The 26,658-nt window shown below is 42.8% G+C and overlaps 1 protein-coding gene across 3 annotated transcripts in view; it reads right to left on the minus strand.

The window, feature by feature from the left end:
• Nucleotides 1–26,658, minus strand: part of SUSD4 (sushi domain containing 4) — a 145,078-nt gene that overhangs the window by 61,772 nt on the left and 56,648 nt on the right. For 2 of the 3 annotated variants that reach the window (XM_063708318.1, XM_063708322.1), the window contains exon 3: nt 11,406–11,618. In XM_063708318.1, coding sequence (XP_063564388.1) covers nt 11,406–11,618 — 213 coding nt within the window. Of the gene's footprint in view, nt 1–11,405; nt 11,619–15,697; nt 15,862–26,658 lie in introns of all 3 variants that reach the window. The other variant, XM_055372330.2, reaches the window with a different exon arrangement.

A 26,658-nucleotide genomic window follows, 5' to 3' on the forward strand; every position in this document is an offset into this window, starting at 1 on the left:
CAAAGACACAACCTACCAGAATCTCTGGGACACATTTAAAGCAGTGTGTAGAGGGAAATTTATAGCACTAAGTGCCCACAAAAGAAAGCAGGAAAGATCTAAAATAGACTCCCTAACATCACAATTAAAAGAACTAGAGAAGCAAGAGCAAACACATTCAAAAGCTAGCAGAAGGCAAGAAATAACTAAGATCAGAGGAGAACTGAAGGAGATAGAGGCACAAAACACCCTTCAAAAAATCAATGAATACAGGAGCTGGTTTTTTGAAAAGATCAACAAAATTGATAGACTGCTAGAAAGACTAATAAAGAAGAAAAGAGAGAAGAATCAAATAGACACAATAGAAAATGATAAAGGGGATATCACCACCAATCCCACAGAAATACAAACTACCATCAGAGAATACTATAAACACCTCTACGCAAATAAACTTGAAAATCTAGAAGAAATGGATAAATTCCTCGACACATACACTCTCCCAAGACTAAACCAGGAAGAAGTTTAATCCCTGAATAGACCAATAACAGGCTCTGAAATTGAGGCAATAATTAATAGCCTACCCACCAAAAAAAGTCCAGGACCAGATGGATTCACAGCCGAATTCTACCAGAGGTACAAGGAGGAGCTGGTACCATTCCTTCTGAAACTATTCCAATCAACAGAAAAAGGGAATCCTCCCTAACTCATTTTATGAGGCCAGCATCATCCTGATACCAAAGCCTGGCAGAGACACAACAAAAAAAGAGAATTTTAGACAAATATCCCTGATAAACATCGATGCGAAAATCCTCAATAAAATACTGGCAAACCGAATCCAGCAGCACATCAAAAAGCTTATCCACCATGATCAAGTGAGCTTCATCCCTGGGATGCAAGGATGGTTCAACATACGCAAATCAATAAACGTAATCCAGCATATAAACAGAACCAAAGACAAAAACCACATGATTATCTCAATAGATGCAGAAAAGGCCTTTGACAAAATTCAACAACCCTTCATGCTAAAAACTCTCAATAAATTAGGTATTGATGGGATGTATCTCAAAATAATAAGAGCTATTTATGACAAACCCACAGCCAATATCATACTGAATGGGCAAAAACTGGAAGCATTCCCTTTGAAAACTGGCACAAGACAGGGATGCCCTCTCTCACCACTCCTATTCAACATAGTGTTGGAAGTTCTGGCCAGGGCAATTAGGCAGGAGAAGGAAATAAAGGGTATTCAATTAGGAAAAGAGGGAGTCAAATTGTCCCTGTTTGCAGATGACATGATTGTATATTTAGAAAACCCCATCGTCTCAGCCCAAAATCTCCTTAACCTGATAAGCAACTTCAGCAAAGTCTCAGGATACAAAATCAATCTGCAAAAATCACAAGCATTCTTATACACCAATAACAGACAAAGAGAGAGCCAAATCATGAGTGAACTCCCATTCACAATTGCTTCAAAGAGAATAAAATACCTAGGAATCCAACTTACAAGGGATGTGAAGGACCTCTTCAAGGAGAACTACAAACCACTGCTCAACGAAATAAAAGAGGATACGAACAAGTGGAAGAACATTCTATGCTCATGGGTAAGAAGAATCAATATTGTGAAAATGGCCATACTGCCCAAGGTAATTTATAGATTCAATGCCATCCCCATCAAGCTACCAATGACTTTCTTCACAGAATTGGAAAAAAACTACTTTAAAGTTCATATAGAACCAAAAAAGAGCCTGCATTGCCAAGACAATCCTAAGCCAAAAGAACAAAGCTGGAGGCATCACGCTACCTGACTTCAAACTATACTACAAGGCTACAGTAACCAAAACAGCATGGTACTGGTACCAAAACAGAGATATAGACCAATGGAACAGAACAGAGCCCTCAGAAATAATACCACACATCTGCAACCATCTGATCTTTGACAGACCTGACAAAAACAAGAAATGGGGAAAGCATTCTGTATTTAATAAATGGTGCTGGGAAAACTGGCTAGCCATATGTAGAAAGCTTCCTTCCTTACACCTTATATGAAAATTAAATTCAACATGGATTAAAGACTTAAATATTAGACCTAAAACTATAAAAACCGTAGACGAAAACCTAGGCAATACCATTCAGGACATAGGCAAGGGCAAGGACTTCATGTCTAAAACACCAAAAGCAATGGTAACAACAGTCAAAATTGACAAATGGGATCTAATTAAACTAAAGAGCTTCTGCACAGCAAAAGAAACTACCATCAGAGTGAACAGGCAACCTACAGAATGGGAGAAAATTTTTGCAATCTACTCATCTGACAAAGGGCTAATATCTAGAATCTACAAATAAATGAAACAAATTTACAAGAAAAAAACAAACAACCCCATCAAAAATGGGTGAAGGATATGAACAGATACTTCTCAAAAGAAGACATTTATGCAGCCAACAGACATATGAAAAAATGCTCATCATCACTGGCCATCAGAGAAATGCAAATCAAAACCACAATGAGATATCATCTCACACCAGTTGGAATGGTGATCATTAAAAAGTCAGGAAACAACAGGTGCTGGAGAGGATGTGGAGAAATAGGAACACTTTTACACTGTTGGTGGGACTGTAAACTAGTTCAACCATTGTGGAAGTGAGTGTGGCGATTCCTCAAGGATCTAGAACTAGAAATACCATTTGACCCAGCCATCCCATTAGTGGGTATATACCCAAAGGATTATAAATCATGCTGCTATAAAGGCACATGCACAGGTATGTTTATTGTGGCACTATTCACAATAGCAAAGACTTGGAACCAACCCAAATGTCCATTAATGATAGACTGGATTAAGAAAATGTGACACATATGCACCATGGAATACTATGCAGCCATAAAAAAGGATGAGTTCATGTCCTTTGTAGGGACATGGATGAAGCTGAAAACCATCATTCTCAGCAAACTATCACAAGAACAAATAACCAAACACCGCATATTCTCACTCATAGGTGGGAATTGAACAATGAGAACACGTGGACACAGGAAGGGAAACATCACACACTGGGGCCTGTTGTGGGATGGGGGGAGGGGGGAGGGAAAGCATTAGGAGATATACCCGATGTAAATGATGAGTTAATGGGTGCAGCACACCAACATGGCACATGTATACATATGTAACAAACCTGCACATTGTGCACATGTACCCTAGAACTTAAAGTATAATAAAAAAAAGAAAAGAACCAGTCCCCTGCATGAACAGATTCTTACCAACTGTGTTGGTAACAAGATCCAACCCTAATGGGGTATGGGCCTGGGGCCATTATAATGTGTCACTTGCCTTCCCTCCCTTCCCCTTGCCTGGGAAAAATCATGTTTGGTCAGGCGAGATGACCATACTGGAAAGAAAACTCAAATTTGAATCCCAACTCTGTCACTACCAAGGAGACCATGGGAAATTCAGCCTCTCAGAGGCTTCACTTTCTCATCTGCAATTAAGGCTGTAGAACCTACTTTGTAGGGTTGCTGTAGTAATTAAAGAAGATGATGTATATAAAGCATAAGCATGTTTATTGCAGCACTATTCACAATAGCCAAGATATGGAATCAACCTCGGTATTCAACAATAGATGAATGGATAACGAAAATGTGGTACATAAATGCCATGGAATACTATTCATCCATAAAAAAGGATAAAATTTTGTCATTGATGGCAATGTGGATGGAACTGGGGGACATTATTTTAAGGCTTATTTTAATAAGCCAAGAATAGAAAGTTAAACACTGCATGTTCTCACTCATATGTGGAAGCTAATATAGACTGATCTCATAGAAGTAAAAAGTAGAAAAGAGGATATTAGAGGCTGGGAAGGGTAGGGGAAAGGGTGAGAGAGATTTCTTAAAGAATATGAAGTCACAGCTAGATAGGAGGAATAAGTTCTAGAGTTCTATACCTCTGTAAAATAACTACGGTCAACAATAATATATTACAGAGTTTCATATCATAAGAAGGAAGATATTGAATGTTCCCAACACAAAGAAATAATAAATATTTGTGATGATGGACATGTGAATTGCCCTGATCTGACCATTACACATATATGTATTAAAACATCACTATGTATCCCATGAATATGTATAATTATATGCCAATTTAAAAAATAAAACATAGGTACCCAATCCGTATGACAGACATCTCCTTAAAACACTGCAGTCTTGTTGGGGACAGGAAAACAAGGGCAACATGCAAACCAGGAAGAGGGATACATACTGGGGTGGGCAGGAACACCAAGGGAGGCTTTGCCTTCAGTGACTGGGGATGGGGCCAGGTTCTGGACAGATGTGTAGCGACGTTCCTCCTTCTCCTTCAACTGCTGCCTCTCTGAATCCCTGTCCATCTTTGTCAGCATCCCCAAAATACATGACTTTGGACAGGCAACTCAATTCACAATGCCCCACAGAGAACTCAGATTCAACTGTACTGACAATATTAATTGTGGCCAAAGCAACGATAAGGTATGCACTAAGCCAATCAGAAATGTGGAAGGAAAGAGTACCCATGTGCTTTCCTTGTGTGTAAATGATTAACAATGGAACCCAAATGTCACCAAAAGCAGTAAAAGGCCAGAAAACATGGTTCACGTACACCATGAAATACTATGCAGCCATAAAAAAGAACAAGATCATGTCCTTTGCAGCAATATGGATGGAGCTGGAGGCCATTATCCCAAGCAAACTAACACAGGAACAGAAAAACAAATACCTCATGTTCTCACTTACACGTGAGAGCTAAGCAATGATAACATGTGGACACAAAGTGGGGAACCACACACAACAGGAATTACTTGAGGGTGAAGAGCGGGAGAGAGGAGGGGATCAAAAACTACCTATGGGGTACTAGGCTTGTTATGTAACAAAATAATCTGTATACCAAACCTCCAAGACACCCAGTTTATCTACATAACAAACCTGCACAGGTATCCTTGAACCTAAAATAAAAGTTAAAAACAAAAAGTCCGGGGAAAAAATCAGCTGAAGGAACTCAGTGTGAATATCCATGGGCAAAGGCCCACCTGGGAGAAGCTGGGACTACAGGTGTACACCACCATGCCTGGCTAATTTTTTGTTTTTTTGTTTTTTTGAGATGGAGTCTCGCTCTGTCGCCCAGGCTGGAGTGCAGTGGCGCAATCTCGGCTCATTGCAAGCTCCGCCCCCTGGGTTCATGCCATTCTCCTGCCTCAGCCTCCTGAGTAGCTGGGACTACAGACACCCGCCACCACGCCTGGCTAATTTTTTGTATTTTTAGTAGAGACAGGGTTTCACCGTGTTAGCCAGGATGGTCTCAATCTCCTGACCTCGTGATCCACCTGCCTCGGCCTCCCAAAGTGCTGGGATTATAGGCGCAAGCCACCGCACCCGGCCAATTTTTTGTATTTTCAGTAGAAACAGGGTTTTGTCATGTTGACCAGGCTGGTCTAGAACTCCTGGCTTCAAGTTGATCCACCTGCCTCAGTCTCTCAAAGTGCTGGGATTACAGGCATGAGCCACCGCAGCTGGCCTGAGAAATGCAAATCTTATTCAGACCACCTGTCAAAAGGTTGTGGGGAGCATCAGGAAAGACAGAGGCAATGGGTTCCACCACACTCATGGCCAAGTGACTAAAGAAGACGGGCAAGGAAAATGGAGCTGCCATCGGGCCTCCCTTTCATGGATGAGAATTGCCTGCTTGGTTATGCATGTAATAAATAATAACATCGAGCGAGTGCCTGGGGCTGGCCATCAGATGTAGAATGTCTCAAGCGTGTCATTTGTGCCTACATCTCCCTTTCAGATCAAGGAACCTCTCCCTAGAGAAGCACCACAAGGTTGGATGAGCTTGTTCTTTGTGTTGTTAGGTGAATCTCACGAAGACAAGCCATGTTTCCCTCCACTCCATGGCCATATCTTGAAGCCTCACTCTTCTGGGTGATGTAGGTTGGACCCAGGATTTTGAGCCAGAGCCTGTGGCTACATTGGTGGGTGACTGCTGTCAGAGCAAGGAAAACCATCCTAGGGATGGGCTCGACTTACAGAGGCAGCTTTGTTTGTTTGCTTTTGTTTTTGAGGCAAGTCTTGTTCTGTAGCTCAGGCTAGAGTACAGTGGCACGATATCGGTTCACTGCAACCTCTGCCTCCTGGGTTCAAACAATTCTCATGCCTTGGCCTCTCAGAGTAGCTGGGATCATAGGCACGAGCCACCACACCTGACTAATTTTTGTATTTTTAGTAAAGACAAGGTTCCGCCATGCTGGCCAGGCTGGTCTTGAACTCCTGGCCTCCAGTGATCCACCCACCTCCGCCTGTCAAAGAACTGGGATTACAGGCGTGAGCCACCGCACCCAGCCCAGAGGTAGCTTTTGAAGGTACATTAAATGTGCAGTTTCAACAATCCTTCTGCTTGACCCCTCTGCTCCTCTCCCACTCAAAGGAATTGACTGGCCAACTACAGAGGAAGAATTTCCTGAAAAAGTCTTCTGCTCAGGCAGTTCATTTTAAAAGCAAGTGCTGCTCTGTGGAGGCCCCATAAGTTCTCTTAAGGACTTTATGCTGGGATTAAGAAGAGCCCTGCAGTGGTTTTAAGGTGTTCTCAGAACCTCCTTGTTTAAGACTCTCACTTAAACAAGCTATCTGACAGACCTATGGGACTCCAGCTTCATGAAAATACTTTATTCGCTTAATATGGATTTACCTGAAGTTTACTTGAAACCAAGTGACCAATGCAACCAGTGACTACTCTCAGAGCTGCTCAAGAAAAATGGTTAAATAAAAAGAGAAAGGGTCTTCTTCCACCTTACAGAGAAAAGCTCTATTAAAAAGTCCTTCAACATTAAAATCTAATTTCATAAAATTTTAAGTCTGCAGCAGGCTCCAGTTTAGTCTCCAAAAGCACACTCCCCCTGCAAAGAGGAAACTCAAAGAAGAAAAGAGAGTTGTCTTTCTGCACAAGGAACATGTTGTCTATACCCAAAGGTGTTCAAGAAACACCCTGAATCTACCCAGGTGCTGAAGCTCCTGCTAGAGGGATTTGGCTTTTAAAAATGTCATAACCACCTGATATGGTTTGGCTCTGTGTTCCCACCCAAATTTCATCTAGAATTGTAATCCCCATGTGTTGAGGGAGGACCTGATGGGAGGTGATTGGATCAAGGCAGCAGTTTCCCTCATGCTGTTCTCGTGATAGTGAGGGAGTTCTCATGAGATCTGATGGTTTTAAAAGCAGGGGTTTTCCCTGTGTGCTCTCTCTCTCCTGCCACCATGTATGCCGTACTTTGCTTCCCGTTCACCTTCTGCCATGAGTGTAAGTTTCCTGAGGCCTCCCCAGCCATGCACAACTGTGAGTCAATTAAACCTCTTTTCTTGATAAATTACCCAGTCTCAGGTAGTATATTTATAGCAGTGTGAAATGGACTAATACACCACCCTTCCCAGGAACTGAATCCTAAGGGAGGAGGAATTTGGGGGCTGTACAGCATTATCTCATAGCCTATGTAAGATTCTCACCCAAACCAGGAGCTGAGTGCAATTAGTTACTTGGTTCTCTAAGAAACAAAACCAAAAACTCCTATCTGGCTAGTATAGCCAATGCCGTAAGAGCTGAGATGAACTCTGTAACCCAAAAGATGCTTAAGTAAGGAAATATTTTCATCAATGATGACAATGGATTTTGGCAAGACAAGGGTTGATTCTTCTCTCCTTTCTCTCATATAATACTTATTTATAATATAAATGAATCCTGAATTGATTTTAGTCTCTTTAAGATGTTTACTTTTTAAATGTGCTAATTCTTTATGATGTACAAACCGAAGTTCATCACCACAAAAAGTCTGACTGCTACTCCTTGCAGCAAGGGCTTCAGTGAGGATGCTGCATTTTTTATGTCCTGAGGACATATGTGTTGAGTAAGTGTTTGTCAAGTGAATTCAGGTAAAGTCAATCTTGCTTCACCTCTGTCTTTTCTTATGAAATGTAGGAAAGGGGTATATTTACTCTGGAAAAGTATCCCCAAGTAGACATAACTGAGTTGGTTTTGGAAAGGAAGTGGCCAGACGGTGGCCAGCACCCTGGCCTTTAGTCACTGTACTTACTAGGTCAGCAGCCCTGTGCCCACGGGGTGTATTTTCAGTCCTTTGCCAATTCTAGGGTCTCCTCTCCACCATATAGGTCACCTCCTCTGTTCCCTGGGCCATAGACATTTTCACCCATGCTTGGGGTCATGCAGGCTCCAGTCTTGCAGAAGCAGCTTGAAGAAGCACAGACATCTCTCAGGTTGGAGACTTTGGGGGCCATAAAGTGAATTCATTCAGTTCTGTAAATTCAGACCTCTATATATTTAGTTCACTTGGAAGAAGCAAGTTGAATTGGAATAAGGGGGCTATGTGAAAAGGGGGAATGGCTGTACATGTGGCAGGATGAGGTGGGAATAAAAGAAAGGCATCTGTGCGCACCCAAGAGAACAGCTGCCCAATACCACCTTGCTTCTGTAGAGCACTTTACTGTCATAAAGCATTTTAATGGATATGAACTTAGTTTTTAAAAAATCTGCATCTCAGACAGGACTGACCCATGGTATGAAAGGAGTCCAGGTAACAGTGACAAGCCCGGGGGCTGCAACAGGTCTTTCCCTAAATTGTCATTTAACTCTGGGAAGGCTCTTACCTTATTTGAGACTCAGTTTCTCTATAGGTCAAACAAAAACTAAATCGGAATGAGGGCTTGAATTACGTGATTTCTCTGAGTTCCCTCAACTCCAAACCTGGATGATGTCATTTGTTGTAACAAGGTGCTCTTGTGTAACAGATTAGAGTGGGGCTGTTGTGACATAAACAAGGTTAGACTCAACCTTGTAGAGGAAAAACAATGCTGTTTTAGGATTAATTCCAGCCAGGCTGCTTACTCATCAACTGTGTGACCTTAACAAAGTGAGTGAGCCTCTCTGAGCCTCAGTTTCCTAATCAGGAAACAATAAGACTCATCTTATAGAATTGTTGTACATGTTAAATGAAATACTGAATCTGAAAGCACTTTTAAACTTTAATGACCTATAACAATGTGATAAATTATTATTGTTACCATTATTACCACCATTCCAGAAATTCATTAGCCTTCTAAGAATTACCTGGCAAGGATAACAAATGAATTCAGCAGCCCTTACTACTTGCCCAGCATAAATCCTAAGCAGGGAGCATGGCTATTTACAAAGCAGGAAAAAGACATTCTGAAAGTTTAGCTCTTTCACTGCTATGTGACATCGGTGGTATAGACTTCTAGGTCTCCCTCCAGCCCCCTATAAACCACATAGAATAAAGAAAGCCTAGAGTGTTAACAATCATGACTTTCTCTACTATCAGGGCAACACAAACAATCTCTTTATACAGATCTTTCAAAGACCAACAAAATTACCATTCAAATTAAAAATAAATACACCATTGTACTTAGAAAGGTAATATCTGCTCTTCCAAACTTCCAAAAATGATTGGAGCACATCACGACTGGAATCCAAGGACCTGAACTGTCCTTTAGACACACATGGTCTTATTTGAGGTTGCCTAATAAAAAAGCTGACTCCCTGCTGCCACGCCTATGTACAAGCCCCTCCCTGCACATCTGGGGCTGAGTGTTAAGAACTGTACATGAGTTCCATTAAATAAGTAGAGAAAAAAAAAAGAATGATACATGCAGACCAGTACAATAGAAGCCCCCTACTCTAAGGTGATTTCTCACCCCCTTTCTTGCCATGACTACGTAGTACCTAGTTATGTATAGGGTTGGAAAGAAGCTTGACAGAAGGCCTTCATCTCTGGGCAATATTTAAGAAGCCTATTTTGGTTTTCTCTGTTCTCTGATGTTCCTAAGCTTGACTGTTTTTAAAGCACTGGGTAACGTAGGCCATAGGTTTTGGCAGGGAAGTCTATATATATATATATATATATGGTGAACCAAGTAACCTTTAAATAGAATCTCAGGGAAACCACAGCTTGCATAGGCTGCAGGCAAGAGGAAAAAATGAACTTTTTTTAAAAACCTTAAGTCTTTATTATACTTATTATGGCTTTTTCCTATACCTTGAAAATAAAAGCAAAGATAGCAAGTACTTTAAGAGCAAGACACCATCTTATCCATCCTTTACAATTTCCAGAAGGAGGAGCAAAATAGGCACTTATAAAATGCTTATCACGGCCGGGTGCCGTGGCTCATGCCTGTAATCCCAGCACTTTGGGAAGCTGAAGCAGGTGGATTGCATGAGCTCAGGAGTTTGAGACTAACCTGGGCAACATGGTGAAACCTCATCTCTACAAAAAATACAAAAATTAGCTGGGCATGGTGGCAAACGCAGGTAGTCCCAACTACTTGGGAGATTGAGGTGGGAAGATCACTTGAGCCGAGTGGAGGTTGCAGTGAGCCAAGATTGTGCCACTGCACTCCAGCCTGGATGACAGAGGGAGACCCTGTCTCAAAAAAAAAAAAAAAAAAAAAAAAAAAAGCTTATTAAATTATTTAAAGAGTAAAAAGTTTCATAAAGGAAATATACACTAAATCATGACAATAGTTTCCATATTATTATAAAAGCTCCATTCCAAAATAAAATCAGTGTTAAGAGAAACTGAAACTAATTTCAAATGAACTCAATGAAATATAAGTTCTGTGCTTCATGGAAATTTGGGACCAGAATTAATTCTTGATTCATGCCTATTCCAACTTCAGCCCTGCTGGTCTTCTGAGATATATCATCAACAACTTGACATTCTAATTAGTTAAACTCCATGCATTTTTAAAAAGTCTGAACGTATCTACATAAAGTAAAAACAAAAAAAAGTATATAATGTTGTTTCAACCAACAGATGTGGGGTAATTGCTAGAAGTAAATGAATATCTTGTCACTACCAATACATTTAGGGATAATTGCTAGAAATAAATGTCTACCTTGTTAATCTGTCACTGCTTGTCACAGTTCTTTCTTTTCCTAAATGCATCACATCTAACACAGAACTGATAAGTAGTAATTGATTTAATCCTCTGAGTAATGCACATCTTCTGTATGACTAAATACAGTTTTTGCACAGTATATTTACTGCACATTTTATTGAGTAACATGAAAATGAGTGCTGAGTTGGCAGCCTAATAATAAATACCCGTAATGTTATCTGAGTTGTCTCCTGCATTGACAAAAATGGTGATAAATTAGATTGTAATTGAGATAGAGAAAAAAGACTGTTACTTCTAATGCAGAGATTAATTAACCCTCTATCCCAACCCTCATTACCCACTCCTGCTTTCTGGTCAGCATGCAGGTGCAGCCCTGCATCAGAGAGAAGAGCCCAGGGTATTGAGCTGTCACACAGCCCTGCACCCCTGTGGCCATGCAACTTCAACCACATGAGTGGCTTCCGTGGAGAAGTAAGCACTTTACCTTCTTGCACACAGATGGAATTATCACTTGGGATCCAGCCTAGGGTTCCATTAAAATGCTTCAAACACAGTCTCTTTGTAGCGCCCTTCAGCTTGAATCCGTCTTGGCAGTGAAATCGGGCTACAGAGCCTTCAAAGAAAACCCCTCCGCTGGGGGTCCTGAAGCCATTCTCGGGAATGCCGGGGTCAGCACACACTTGAAGGTCATCGAACCCTACATCAACAAAGAGAGGAAAAGGTGCCTGTGAATATGTTCTCTCAATGCCAAGGGCCTTCCTACATAAATGGCAGACCCTGCATGATGTCATACGCCTTGGACACTCCAGTTACCCCACCAACAAAGCCAAGGACATTTTAGTGCACATTCTACTCTGCTTTTAGCTCTTTGCTCAGAAAAGCACTGAGTAGAGTTTTCTGTTCAATGGCCAAGTTAGCCTTTCAAGGAAGTTACAGTAGGAGGGAGAAGGAAACAGACAAAAAGGATTTCACATGACAAGTGCCACAAAAGATGTACAAAATGCTGAAGAGAGTTGAGGAGGGAAAAGTAGGTGGGAGGGATTCAAGGAGATGGCATCTGAGCCTGGCCTTGAGGAAGGGGTGAAATTTCAAGACAGAACTCTATGCAGGGAGGCGTGGGTGGTTTTCTAACGGTAGAAATGGCATGAACAGTGAATGGCTGGGGACTGGAAGACGGCAGCGTGTGTTGAGGGAGCAGCAAGTGGAATGTAGTTATAACCCAGGGTCTATGGTAGGGGTGGCTGGGAATGCCCTTCCTCTTCCTCTTACCCCTACCCCTATCTGCCAGGGGAACATTCACTCCTCAAGACCTATCCAAGTTTCTCCTCCACCCGGCTGCCTTTCTTAATTTCACTCTCCGCCTGCCTCATCCCTACTTTGTTCCACTGCTGTAGCGTCAACACAGCTGTGTGCTGAATTACCTGCAGAACAGCTGCCTCTCATCCCAGGCTGTGCGCCCTCCAAGAACAAGTCCTATGACTCCATCCTGACATCCCCAGAATCTACCACAGTGTCTTCTGTATTCAGTGCTCCATACCAGTTTGCTGAATGAATAAATGAGGTTGGAGGACAGCAGCTTGAGAGACTGACTGAAAGAGAGAGAGCCCAGAAGCTCAGGCAGGAGAGCAAGCAAGGGTGTGGGTAAGGGGTGATGGGCTGAGAGCAGTGGAGACACAAGGAGGATGCTGGTGTCTGGGACACTTGGATTCTAGGCTCCCCTTGTCAACTGACTGGATGTTGGAGTGAGGAGGAGACCTAAGAAATTTTGTGCCCAGACAGCTGGGATGAATGCAGACAAGCAAAAATGGACGTCATGAGCCACAGCTAGGGCCAAGGATACGGGAGGGTCTGCTGTGTGCATAATGCTCCTAATGTGTCCTTACTCTAAATGCTCCAAACTTGGGACACTTGGGTTCCAGGCCCCCCTTTTCAACTGACTAGATGTTGGGGTGAGTGAGAGATCTAAGAGATTTTTGTGCCCAGACAGCTTGGATGAAGGCAGATCCCTGAAACAAACACTGATGTCATAAGCCACAGCGAGGGCCAGGGATAAGGGAGGCTCTGCTGTGTGCATAATGCTTTAACCGTGTCCTCAAAGGGAACAACGCAAACTCCAGAACAAGAAACTCCTGAGCCCTACAGAGGCATTCTACTCCATTCTCTTACTCACAAAATCAATAGACAAATCCTTACTGAATGGGTACCAAGAACAAATATACATAACTCTATGTAGATGGGGACTGGTGTACTGATGTGCCCATCCATCCCCACCCCCAGCACAGCCTGCTGGTGCCAGGACAGGCTGGACACCATCAAGATATGATGGGGAAGTCTCAACCCAGACCTAGGAGACAGTAAGTATCATTGGGGCTCTTGCAAGGTTTACCTGGTTTCCAGGAGGATGCTCAGATATCGAACTCATAAGATATCTGGTTTCCTCTAACATACTGCACTTGCAGAAGTTCCTCAGCTGCAGGTGAATTCCCCCACCCCAGCTTTTATGTGCTTGTGTAGGATTCACTGGCTTCCCTCCCCACCTGGCTTATGATGCTAGACCCTCTACCAGTGTTGCTGTGCTGAAAGCCACACAGCACAGGAGGCATGGCACTGGCAGGATGTCCAGAAGTCATTGTTACAGTGCTTACTTTGTGCAGAGGTGACAAAGAATTGGGGTGAGGGAAAAGCCATTCGAAGGCAGGAAGGAGGAGGGCACAGCATCCACATCTGACACTTGTACTTATTAAGTAGGAGCAGGTCTGATATTTTACCAAACTGATGATGCTTTTACAAAGGAGATAGCATCCAGCCTTCTCAGCCCTCCTGCTGCCACTCTGTTGGGACTGAATACCCCAGTAATACAAGTTGTGTTGCAGCCCAGCAGAGGGGTATTTGAAAGTCATTAAATGATGGCTGCATGTTTTTAATTTGGGGGAAAGTATTCTAATTATCAAGTGGTTCCTAAATGATGAATGTCAACCATTTCCTTTCATCTGGAAGGAAGGGCAATCTCATGCCCATTCTATTGCTGCTAGTTTTTCCACTTCAGTACCGTCATGAATATTGAAACATATATTTATGAATATCATGAATATTGAAACATATATTCACGATGGTACTGAGCCATGGGTTCCAGGCTCCCCTTATCAACTGACTGGACGTTGGGGTTAGGAAAAGGTCTAAGACATTTTGTGCCCAGATAGCTGGGATGAAGGCAGATAAGCAAACATAGTGTCATGAGCCATAGCTAGGGCCAAGTATAAGGGAGGGCCTGCTGTTACATATATTGAAATATATATTCATGATGCTATTGAGGTGGAAAAATTAGCAGCAATGGAATTCATGATTTTATATAGTTTAGAAGGCCTAGAAGCACAGATATCCAGAGCCCTGAAACCTGGGTAATCTGGACGTTTCTGGCTATCCATAGGTAAAAGTCATTCTCTCTCATACTACGTCAAATAGAACCAGTGTCAGCTCTCATAATGTTGGGGTGGGGCACATGTATCAGTCAATGGGTGGCCACAGAAGGGCAAGATGAGTGTGCCATAATAGAGGATGGGAACCTCTGCAAAGCCTTCAGTGGGATCCTTGTGAAGAGTAGCCAGAAGGGAGGAAGGGTGCTGTGGGTGCAGGTCGGAAGGTATGGAGGTGGGAAGCTGCCCAGCACCTGTCAGGAAAGAGGTGGTTCTGCCAGCTGGGGACAGGGTGCCTGCTAGGGGTGGGGCTGTGGGGATAAAGGAAGGGAAAGAGATGAAGGCAGACTGTGGAAGCTTTGTGTTAGCTCAGGGTTTGGATTCGATGTGGGAGAGAGGGGCATGTGTGTCAAGACTGAGAGTATACATATGTAACTAACCTGCATGTTGTGCACATGTACCCTAGAACTTAAAGTATAAAAAAAAAAAAAGACTGAGAGGTTTGAGCAGGGAAGTGATTACGATCAGATTCGCATTTTAGAATGATCTCTCTGGTGCCCATGTGAACGACTGATGGCTACAGACCAGGAAAAGGGTGGGAAGATCATTTGAAATGGCTCCCAGGACACCAGCTGTGCCTCAGGATCATTGGGCACCTTTATCAAAGGACAGATCAATTGAGCCTGGCTCTCTCTGTGTGGGGTGGGGTGGGGCTGCTCTTGGACAGCCAGTCTAGCACTTGTCTGAGGGCAGGCATTTGAGAACTGTGGAATTTCAAGGCTCCTGCAGTACTGCAGGTGAGTCAGAAACAAGGCAAAGACAGTGGAATGGAGAGGGCTACACAGACATTAAGGACACAGAGTCACAAAACCTGGTGACCTCCTGGATGGGGGAGTGATAGTGGGAGTGAGAGAGGAGAGAGGCATCCAGGATACCTTCCTGGTTCTGGCATCAATGTCAGGGTAGATGGCAGTGCCATGTGCTCAGATTAACAGAACAAGATGAAGAGTGGGCCTAGGGAGAAGGGGGAAGAGTTCAGTGTGGAGTGTGGTGAATCTGAATTCTTGGGGATGCCAGGTATAGATGTCTAGCCATCAGCTGGAGCATGAGCCAGAAGTTCTGCATGGCCTGTGCTGTGCATCCATGTATAGGCAGCAGTCCAAGGCACAGGTGGGCATGCCCTCCTGGAACTAGCACAGTGTGAAGGGAGGAGCAGCTGAGGACACACAAATAAGGGACACCCAGAAAGGATGATAGAGTTTGGCTGTGTCCCCACCCAAATCTCAACTTGAACTGTAGTTCTCATAATCCCCACGTCATGGCAGGGACCAGGTAGGAGGTAATTGAATTATGGGGTGGTTACCTCCATGCTGTTCTTGTGATAGTGAATGAGTTCTCATGAGGTCTGATGGTTTTATAAGGGACTTTCTTCTCTCTCTGCACTTCTCCTTGCTGCCACCATGTGAAGAAGGACGCGTTTGCTTTCCCTTCTGCCATGACTGTAAGTTTCTTGAGGCCACCCCGGTCCTGTGGAACTATGAATCAATTAAACCTCTTTCCTTTATAATTTACCAAGTCTCGGGTATGTCCTTATAGCAGTGTGAGAACAGACTAATATAAAGGGCATGGAAAGTCCAGGACCATCAAGAAGAAAGACCTGACCAGTGTCTCCAAAGCAAGGAAAACAGTTTCAGGAAGGAAGAAATGGACAGCCACATCAATGTGACCCATCGATCAACTACGTAAAGATCTGAAAGCATCCACTAACTGAAGACAGAGAACACTGGGACCACTGCCCAGGCAGCTTCAGGGACAGGAAAGGACTGTCCCTGGGTAGGAAGCCTGTCTGCTAACATGTGGAGACAGAAGGGTGACACAGTATGTGTGGACTGCTCTTTCAGGATGCTTAGTGTGAACAGAAGAACATAGGGAGGCAGCTGCTCATGGACTAGGCCCAAGGGAGGGTTTTTATTATTGTTGTACTAAAATTTTAAGATGAAAGAGATCTGAATGTGTCTTTACACAGCAGGAAGAAAAACACTGGAAAATAAAAGCCTGTGGATGAAGACAAGTGACGGGGAGACAGATGGGGTTAAGTTGTCCCTGAATGAATGTGGGCAGGAAGGTGACCCAGGCCCTGAATAAAGGACTTGTCTCCTACTGAAGCAGGAAGGGAAGTCATGCCAGAACCTCTACCAAGGGAAAGTTTTCCCAATAACGTGCTCATCATCCAGGACACAGCTGAAATAGTGCCTCTTCCAGAGAGCCTTGCCTCCCCTGCAGAGTCTGAATAGGAGGCCTCTCTTCTCATCAAGGCAACCTGGGCTCACCTCTCTCAGTGTTCCTCACTCTGACCATCATCACTGCTCTACTTAGCAGTCTCCCTCACTGGGCTGTGAACTCCTGGAGGGAAAGAGTAGGTCTTATTCTTCATCTCCTCAGCATCTGGCATGGTGTGTGGTATAAAGTGGACATTCCACAAGTGTTGCTAATGAAGGATAAAGCAAGGGATGGATGGGTGGATGGATGGATGGACAGGTGGATGGATGGACAGGTGGATGAATGGGTGGATAGATGGGTAAATGGACAGATGAATAGATGAATGGCTGGCTGGTTGGCTAGGTGAATGGATAAATGGGTAGATGAATAGATGGATAAATGGATGGATGGATGAATGGGTGGATGGATGGATGAATAGATGAATGGCTGGCTGGATGGGTGAATAAATGGATAGATGGATGGATGCATCGCTAGATGGATGGATGGATGAATGGATGGATGGATGGGTTGGATTGGATGGACGGATAAACAGATAGATGGATGGATGGATGGATGGAGCCTCATGCCAACTACCCTGTTGGACCCATCTGGAACCATCTCCACCCACCAAACAGCAACACCAATGGCACTGACAGTCCCAGGAGCTTATGAATTCCACAGACAAGGGAGATGTGAAATGCCCTCCTATAGCATAGACACTCTCTCTCCTAACACCCTTTCACCTTTCTCTCCTCTCCCAAGCTGAGTAGACTATATTCCTTAATTACTTTTTACAAACTTCCCCCAATCCACAGCTCCAAACACTTCAGCCCTCTTCCTCCCTCTCCAGTATGGGGGGCCAGAGGTAGGTCTACGTGAGGGATTTGACTGAGACACCTAAGTTCCCCAGCACACACTTTTTGGCCAGTCACCCTCTGCTAACAAACAAGGCGTGCTGAAAGCTGAATGATAGGTACAGAACCCTCAGATGGTCGTATCCCCCACTCTTTGCCATAAAGCTGTTCTCTCTCAGAGAAGGACAGACAATTCAAGGGATAACTGAAGATCCAGCCCTGAATCCATCAGAAAAATGACTCCTGCACTGATAAATAAATGATGAGAGTTTCATGGAAGTTACAATGTGAGAGCTGCACAATTTCCTCATGAATTTAATTCTGTACTCTTTCTGCACTTATTCCTTTCCCTTTAAAAGAACATTCCCATGCACTTCCTCTGTTTTCAAGTAAGCATAGTTAACCCCTGACTGTTTATGTTCCGGTGACAGCATTGAGGATCAGGAATGCTGCCGGCCATGGGCTCTAGCCGTTGGCACAGAACAGGGAATTAAGAATAAGTGGTGGAAAGAGAGCCATCAGAAGATGAGATGGTACAAGAAGAAAATATTCTTCATCTTGGACAACTAACTCCATTGAGCAAGATAGTAATTTTCTAGGGCCTGCCAGAGCTTTAAATTCTACTTTTCAAATTATCCCCTAGCAGATCAATTCCCAGCCTGGGTCATTTTTCTGAAGAGCTGTTCTGTTAGTGTGCTTCCATAATGACAATGATCAGCCCCCTCAAATAACATATCCATTAAGGAGTGGGCTGGTGTAGGTGTTAGGGAAGCAGAGTGGAAAATCATTTGCATGCAGGCCCATTCAAATAATCTTATCCTAGGAACCAGTGTTCTCAAAGTCCAAACCTATTTCCTCCCCATTCTTCATATTCTGCTCACGCATGAGAACTAAGTAGTCACAGCTTGGAGAAGAGAAAAGAGTTCACAGAATGATTCCAATATGTTTGTTTTTGGGGGGAGTGGGAGGAGAAGAAAACATTCCATTTTAATCAGCCCTCAGAAGTGGCATCCTTTAGCAGTTCTTCCTAAATTTAATTCAGAGTGGAGCACTTATATATAAGAGATAGCCTTTGTGATGGTTCATTTTATATGCCAGTTTGACTGGGCCACAGGGTACTCAGACATCAATCAAACATGATTCTAGGGGTATGTGTGAGGGTGTTTCTGGATGAGATGAACATTTGAACTGGTAGACTGAGACAAGCAGATTACCCTCCCTAAGGTGGGTGGGCCTCATCCAATTTGTCCAATGCCTGAATAGAACAAATAGCTGAGTAAGGGAGAATTCTCTTCTCTCTGCCTGACTGTCTTCAAGGACATGGATCTTCTCCTGCCTTTGGACTTGAGCAGACAGGAAATTACATCATTGGCTCTCCTGGGTCTCAGGCCTTTAGACTTAAGCTGGAACTATACTACTGGCTCTCCTGGGTCTCCAAGGAGATACCTATCTATCTGTCCTCCTGTTGGTCCTGTTTCTCTGGAGAACCCAGACTCATACAGTCTTCCTAAAAATACTAGAGTACTTTACAAATGTGAATGATGCATATGCTGAATGTCCCTCCACCCAGACGATGCTCTTTCTCTCTGGATCCCTGAGTTCTGGTAAGCAGTCATCTAGTGGGGAAAGCACCTGGGTCCTGGGGTCAGAGCAGCCCAGGGGCAGGGTCCTGGCCTGCAGTACCCCCTGGGGCTGACACACCCTCTCCATTACTGGCATCACCGTCACTGGCACCCATTTTCCTGCCCAGCATTTGTGACCTCAGGAACAAATCAGGAGGAGTATTGTAATTTGGACTCTGGTTCTCAGTGAAGGCTGAGATCCCCTCTTTCTTTTCTCCTAACCAAAAACTGTGTGAGTAACAGGGATTGAGAGTGCCCCTCTCTTCTCATGAAAGACACCCTCAGTTTCTTTATAAGGTCTTGACACTTCTGGTTTGGTTACTTTTGAGCCTGCTGAAACCTACCAGTTTTACTGTGAGCAACATAAGAAGTCTTTAAAAAGAATCATAAAAATGAAAGAGGTGTGAAAAGCAATCTTTTGGGTTATTATAACTGAAAAGTCATATTCTAGAGAGGAAGAGTGTATCAAATGTAGCCAAATCAATTTAGAACTAAGGCTGGGTTTCCATTTCTCTGTAAACTGCTATATGAGGCTTTGGAGGAAGAAAAAGGATATACACACAAAAATTGATTTTGTATGCACTGACTTAGTGAGAGGGTCCTGGGGCTAGTGAAAAAGGGCATCCCTGTGAAAGTTTAAACAGACGGGTTTGCAAATGCTCACTGGAATCAAGACCGACCCCAAAAGCGTGCCCATCCTCCATCCTGCAATAGCACTATCAGTCTCACATGGTTGCCATTAAAGCCATTTTAGAGGCCATCTAGTTTGACCCCTTTGTCTCCCAGAGGAGGACACTGAGGCTGTGAACAACATAAGAAGTCTTTTAAAAGAATCATAAAAATGAAAGGTGTGAAAAGCAATCTTTGGGGTTATTCTAACTGAAAAATCACTCTAACAGCTAATCACGGGGCTGGGACTAAACTCTGAGGCTTCTGACTTGCAGTCCAATGTTCTTGCTGTTGTCTCTACTTAGCCTTTTCCTACCATATTTCAGTTTGTGAATGACTCAGATCTTCATGATATTATATAAACTCTTTAGGGAAAGAACAGTTTAAAATGTTTTTGCGTCCTTATATCTGTTAAAACTAGGCTGAGCAAATAGCAATGCTGGAATATTTAATGATTCAATAGAATACAATCCTCATGTTTCCCCCAAAGCCCACACCTCCCAGCACACAGTCTCAGTGTGATGGGGCCAGGGATCCTGACTTGTCACTTAAAACATCCCAGAATCCAGGCAGTCAGTTCTCAAACATCTATTGACCACAGCATGGTCTGTACCATATTCCTGGGGATGAAAGGTGTTCTTGGAGAGAACACAACCTAAGCCAGATATTGGTTTCATGAAACAGAGGTAGTTCTAGAGACTGGAGTACACATTGCCCTCAGCAGTAAAATAAAGAGAGAAGGATGTGGTAAACTTGAAGAAGTCCCTTCTTGACCCACTTAAGAGCTTTTCCCCGCTTACTTCTAAACATTCTCATCTAGCTTCCCACAGGCTGAGATCAGCTTTTTTCTCATCACCAGCAATGCAGGTAAACCACCCAACTGTTAAAATATCTCTGTGCATCAATAACCCTTTATGCTGAGGAGGGAATCTTTCCATCTCATGAGAGGAAAAATTTCAAAAAACCTTGCCTATTTTTAAAGACAAAGTTTAGTCATCTGGGCATGTTAGTAAAGGATACGAACTAAAATGAATCGTGTCAGTTCCTGAGGATCTGTTGATGAGGGGCCTTTTAACCATCTCCTTACTGCCAACACACACCTCACCTTACACCACCTTGAGTTTCCCATCATCTCAAAATCCCTTGCTCTTAGAATGACCTGATGTGGTTTGGCTCCGTGTCCCCACCCAAAATCTCATGTTGAACTATAATCCCCAGTGTTAGAGGTGGGGCCTGGTGGGAGATGATTGGAACATGGGGGTGGTTTCTAATGGTTTAGCACCATCCCCCTAGTGCTGTCTCCTGACACAGTTCTCACAAGTTGTTTAAAAGTGTGTGGCACCTTCCCCTTTGCTTTCTCTTCCTCCTGCTCCAGCCACGTAAGACGTGCCTGCTTCCCCTTCACCTTCCACCATGATTGTAAGTTTCCTGAGGCCTACCCAGAAGCAAAAGCCTGTACAGCCTGCAGAACCATGAGCACAATTAAACCTCTTTTCTATATAAATTACGCAGTCTCAGGTATGTCTTTATAGCAGTGTGAGAACGGACTAATATAGACCTTAACTCATAAATGAACATGTCCAATGATAGCCTAACTTATCCAGAGTAAGACAAATGCCCAGCAACTATTTGAGCTAATATTGTATCTAGACCAAGGCATCAGCACAACTGTACTTCAGGCTGGTCCGTGCCCTTGCCACCAATGTCCATCCTGACATTGCTTCCAGGTGTGTGTCTGCACCAACAACAGATGGAGGACTCCTCCTGGGCCTGAGTCTAGAGAAGTTCTACATGTTCTGGAGATCCACCCTGAGCCAAGGTCAGGCTCAAACATTCTGAGGGCCCCCTGCCCCAGTGATAGGTAGCTCAAGGACTGCCAAACATTTTCCAGAAAATGTTAGAAAGACCGACTAACCCAGACCCCAGGGCTGCCTGGGAATACCTCAACTGTCAAAGAGATGGAGCAGAAGAAAAGCACATCCAAACTAACCTGCCTCTGGAGGAGATGCCCGCATGGGCCAGGAGAATAAGAGAAGGTCCCAGAACCAGCAAGCACTAGAAATAGCAGGAGATACAGACACACTGTGAAAATTACAACTAACATTAATAAGGAAACATGATTGCTTTATAAAAATTCATCACTTTGCTTAAGTCTAGGAGTTTCAGACCAGCCTCGGCAACATAACAAGACCACATCTCTAAAAAAACAAATAAATAAAATTAAAATTATCTGGGCATGGTGGTATGCTCCTATAGTCCTAGCTACTCAGGAGGCTGAAGTGGGAAGATCACTTGAGCCCAGGAGTTCGAGGCTATAGTGAGCTACGGTCTGATTGTGCCACTATACCCAAGCCTGGGCAACAGAGCAAGACCCTATCTCAAAAACACCCCCAAAATCATTGATAACACATATGTCCATAAGAAGATCATTATTAAGTATTCCTTGACCTCTGTTCCAGCCTAAACAATCTCTGTTTGGGAAAACTTCAGCTCTTGGTTTTTAAAAAGAAAAGGGAAGGAGAGAAAATAATTTTAAAAAATAGATATGAAGAAAGAAAAATTATAGTCTGTTTATATATTCACTCCATCAACAAACAGTGCTGGGCACTGGGGGAAGGAGCAGACAGGCATTCATTCAACCAACAATGGGAACCTGAGTCTTCCAAAGAGTGAGCTTACATCTAGGACATTCAATAGTTTTTGACCTGCAAATTGTGACCTTATAGGACATTCAATAGTTTTTGACCTGCAAATTGTGACCTTATAGTAGTATTGCAGGATCTGGCCAGCAGCCCGCAATGCAATGGGGCTCCTTCCTTGTTCCCAGGTGGATCGGCAGGTCGAGAAATAATAGACACACACAAGATAGTGAAAGCTGGGTCCAGGAGGGTCACCACCTTCTGGTCCCATGAGCTGCCAATGTACTGGATATGCCAGCATTTATTATTAAGTTTAGTGAAGGCGGGGGTAGGTTAGTGAGGGATTTAGGGTCGTTTGATTATGAGGTGAGATGGTCACATGGGGATGAAGTAATTCTTTAACATAACATCTGTATGCAGAAGTACAGTATACAGAGATAAGAATTTACAATATAGTGTGTGCATCAGTAATTTCTAACAGAGCCTTAAAACAGAAACACAGTCTTTCTATAACCTATGATTAGCAAGATATTAATCAGCAGTAACAGTTGCAGCAAAAGCTGGTTACAAACAATCCATAGAAACAGGACGTGAAGCTAGACAACCGGTTAGACTAGAAATTCTCAGAAGGGAGTATGTCTTAACCCTAAAGAGGCCTAGAAGAGCCATGGCAAGATGAGGATGTTTATAGCCCTGTCTTATCCATATGAACAGGCGCCCCTCATGCGTCCGTTTATAGGCTCTCCACAAGGGTCGCATTCCATTCCCAGAGCTATGAACATCTGCTTTTCTGGGATAGGAATCTTGGTGATGTTAAACCTCCCTGACTTTAGGTCCGTTCATAGGCTCTCTGCAGGGGGAAGCACACCACATGCTGTTGGCTCATTCTGGCAGTCCAACCTGGCATTGTCTTTACATAATCCTGCATGCAATTTTGTATTTACAATAATCAGAAGCATTTCATCTTTTATTCTGTAGCAATAGTTTCAGGGGGTCTCCCTACATAGTAGGTCCTGAAATCAATTTTAAGGGTCTTGACCAGCACCCTTTAGAAATGAAGTGGAACAGAAAAGAAAAGTCCATACGCACCCTGCGTGGTAACGGTGAGTATTGTTCTGTGTGGTTTTACTAGTTTTATTTGTGCATACAGGCTAGTTTGCAATGTATATTCCAGTGGGTCACAGTCAAAAAGGTTTGAAAAACACTACTTTCAATACACTCCACCTTGTCATGATACTCAAAAACATATGTACTTTCAATAATGTAGCTGGTGCTTATAGGCACAGGTTGTAGAGTGAGAATGTATACTTTGAATCCCGACTCTGCCATCCTCTAGCTGTGTAACCTTGGGTAAGTTCCTTAACCTCTCTGTGTCTCAGGTTTCCATATATATATATACATATATATATATATACATATATATATATACACACATATATATATACATATATATACACATATATATATACATATACATATATATGCTATGTGATTAATATTCAACCAGTTCCCCGAAGAATGAAAACATATTGCTTCATACAGAGGCAATTCTCTAAATTCCTAGAGCCATGTTAATATCTGAAAATATTCAAGCCTATTCTTTCTCCTAACTTTCGCTAGAATAAAGTGTCTTTGATGATTTTGATGATGACAATTGAACTTAGGAGCAATAACAAATATTTCTAAATAGAGTCCTTCTCTTGGCCACAAGGTCAAGCCATGAAACAGTTGATGGTAACCCACAAACCTCCAGAGAATTAAAGTGATTTCTTCAAGAGCCAGGCTTGCAGGGGAAATCTAAGGGCCAGCAGCCTTTCATGCACAGACAGCTCAGCTCTGGCCTTTGTTCTAAGAGACAGCAGCCGGCTCCTGAGGGAAGCTCTCCACCGGTCTCTTTGGGGGTATGCAATCAAGCTTCAAAGAACCCCCTGATTTGGGCACAGGGAAGTGCATGTTCCTGGGCACCCATGAGTCTAAGCAAAAGCAAAACCCAACCACCAAATGGGAACACCAACAATTCTAAGATTTATGGGGAAAGAGCTCAGAGCAAAAAAGGAGGCTAAAGACAAATTTTCCAATAAGAGACAATACAAAAAATTCAACAAAGAAAATCAAAGGTTCCCAAATTAATTTTCTTGTTTGTGAATTTAGTGCTATGTCATTCCTTAATTCAGTGTATTGTCAGTTACATATTTAAGAGGTGGGAGGGGAAGCTGATTACTGTTTACCATTTATTAGGCTAAATAGATTTTTCACTGCAAAAGCAGTACCCCTTGGGAAATACAACAAAAGAAAACCAGAAAGCAAGACTGGGCTAGTTAGTGTAGTCATACTTCTGCCATATAGCACGATATACTATTTATTATAGCAAATTTATACCAACAAGGCACACTTAAACCTAGTTTTTTGAAGACATGGGAATGAGTTGGGGGATGCAGAATTCATCCATGTGGGCTAAAGGCTTAGTATGCGGATTCTATTACCCAGAAACTACATTGAACACTGCACTCATGATTGTAAACACAGTATCAACTCTGAATATTTGGATGCTAATCAAATTAGGTAACTCTTGCCTAGAAATAGTGAGAATGTTTTAATGTTTCAAGAAATATTCAGAGATGAATATAAAGTCGGCTATGTCTGAACAAGTAAACGTCACAAAAATAAGTCTTAATAGCATAATTTAGACTTGATTAAAATGGATAAAGACCACAGATGTGGAAGTCATTGCAGTCCCCATTTGATGCCAGAACTGATATTTTCCCCTCTCTTGATTTAATTCGCTTTGATTACCCAATTATTCCTAAATCCTTTCACTCAGTTTCAGCTCCAATAAAACTGATAACAATGCTAACTCATAATGTGATTTTCACTCCAGTCTCATGAAACTGCTCTATAAAAGCATGCCCAGCAACTTCACAAAATTCTTCCAGATTGTGGTATTATATAATGGGAAAACAGAATAAACCTTCATCTATTCAAAATCAAGCAAGCACAGAAAACCACTCATCAGGAAAATCTGAGGATTCACTTCATCAACAGGAAGATGGTGGCAGGGAAGTCTTGCATTTGTAAGTTTTAAGATTATCAATTGTCAAAACATTTGAAGAAGGCAATGGATAATTTTTTTTTTTGAGATAGGGTCTCACTCTGTCACCCAGGCTGGAGTGCAGTGGCACAATCTCAGCTCACTGCAGCCTCCACCTCCTAGGCTCAAGCGATCCTCACACCTCATCCTCTTGAGTAGCTGGGACTACAGGTGTGTGCCACCACGCCTGGATAATTTTTTATGTTTTTGGTAGAGACAGAATTTTGTCATGTTGCCCAGGCTGGTCTTGAACTCCTGAGCACAAGCGATCTGCCCATTTTGGCCTCCCGAAGTGCTGGGATTACAGGCATAAGCCACCAGATAATTTTTTAACTGATTGATATGGTCAAAGATGTGGCTCTTTTCTAAAGCACATCCTTATTAAGTATAATGAAAGCTGCCTGTCTAGCTAGCCCTGTGATGCTAGACAAGTAACTTGATCTTTCTGGGTGTTAATATCTTATCACTAAATGAGGCATATGGATGAGTGTTTTTTTGGGGGGACGGGGTGTCCCTTCCACTTCTAAATTCTACAGTTTATAGTCTTTTCTTTTAAAAATTATTTTAAGTATTTTTATTTTATTTTTATAGAGACAGGATCTCAACACATTGCCTAGGCTGGTCTCTAACTCCTAGATGGCTCCCTCCTTGGCCTCCCAAAGTGCCGGGATTACAGGCGTGAGCCACCACATCCAGCCAGTCTCTTCTTGAAAAAACCTCCCAAAGCACAAGCACTTAGACTGAAGCAGCCCAGAAGACAATGCATGGGGCAATCTCAACATGCCTATGGCTATTTGTTGTTTTTTATGAAATCAAATTTCCTTTCTTTTCTGTGAGCAACAGCTTTAGTGCAATACTAAAATACATTTTCCACATGGATACAACTTCACAGTTTACAATGCGTTTTACATACACAATCTCATTTCATCCATACAACAACCCCATGAGATCAATGACAGTTTGATAGGATTAGTTCTCACAGTTGCTTTATGAAAATCCAACTGTTAATAGTAACAACTTTCAAACACTCTTTTTTTTAGTGATACTGAATATTCCCTCCCTTACATAGCTCATTTGTAAACTAGAGTCCAGACAGCATGTGAGGTTTTCAATCTCTATGCAGATTCTCAAGTGCCACTGGGACTTTTGCGGGGGGACTGGAGATGGGGAGGAAGAACAAGACACTATGTGAA

This window comes from Gorilla gorilla, chromosome 1, assembly GCF_029281585.2.
Source record: "Gorilla gorilla gorilla isolate KB3781 chromosome 1, NHGRI_mGorGor1-v2.1_pri, whole genome shotgun sequence".
Lineage (NCBI taxonomy): Eukaryota > Metazoa > Chordata > Mammalia > Primates > Hominidae > Gorilla > Gorilla gorilla.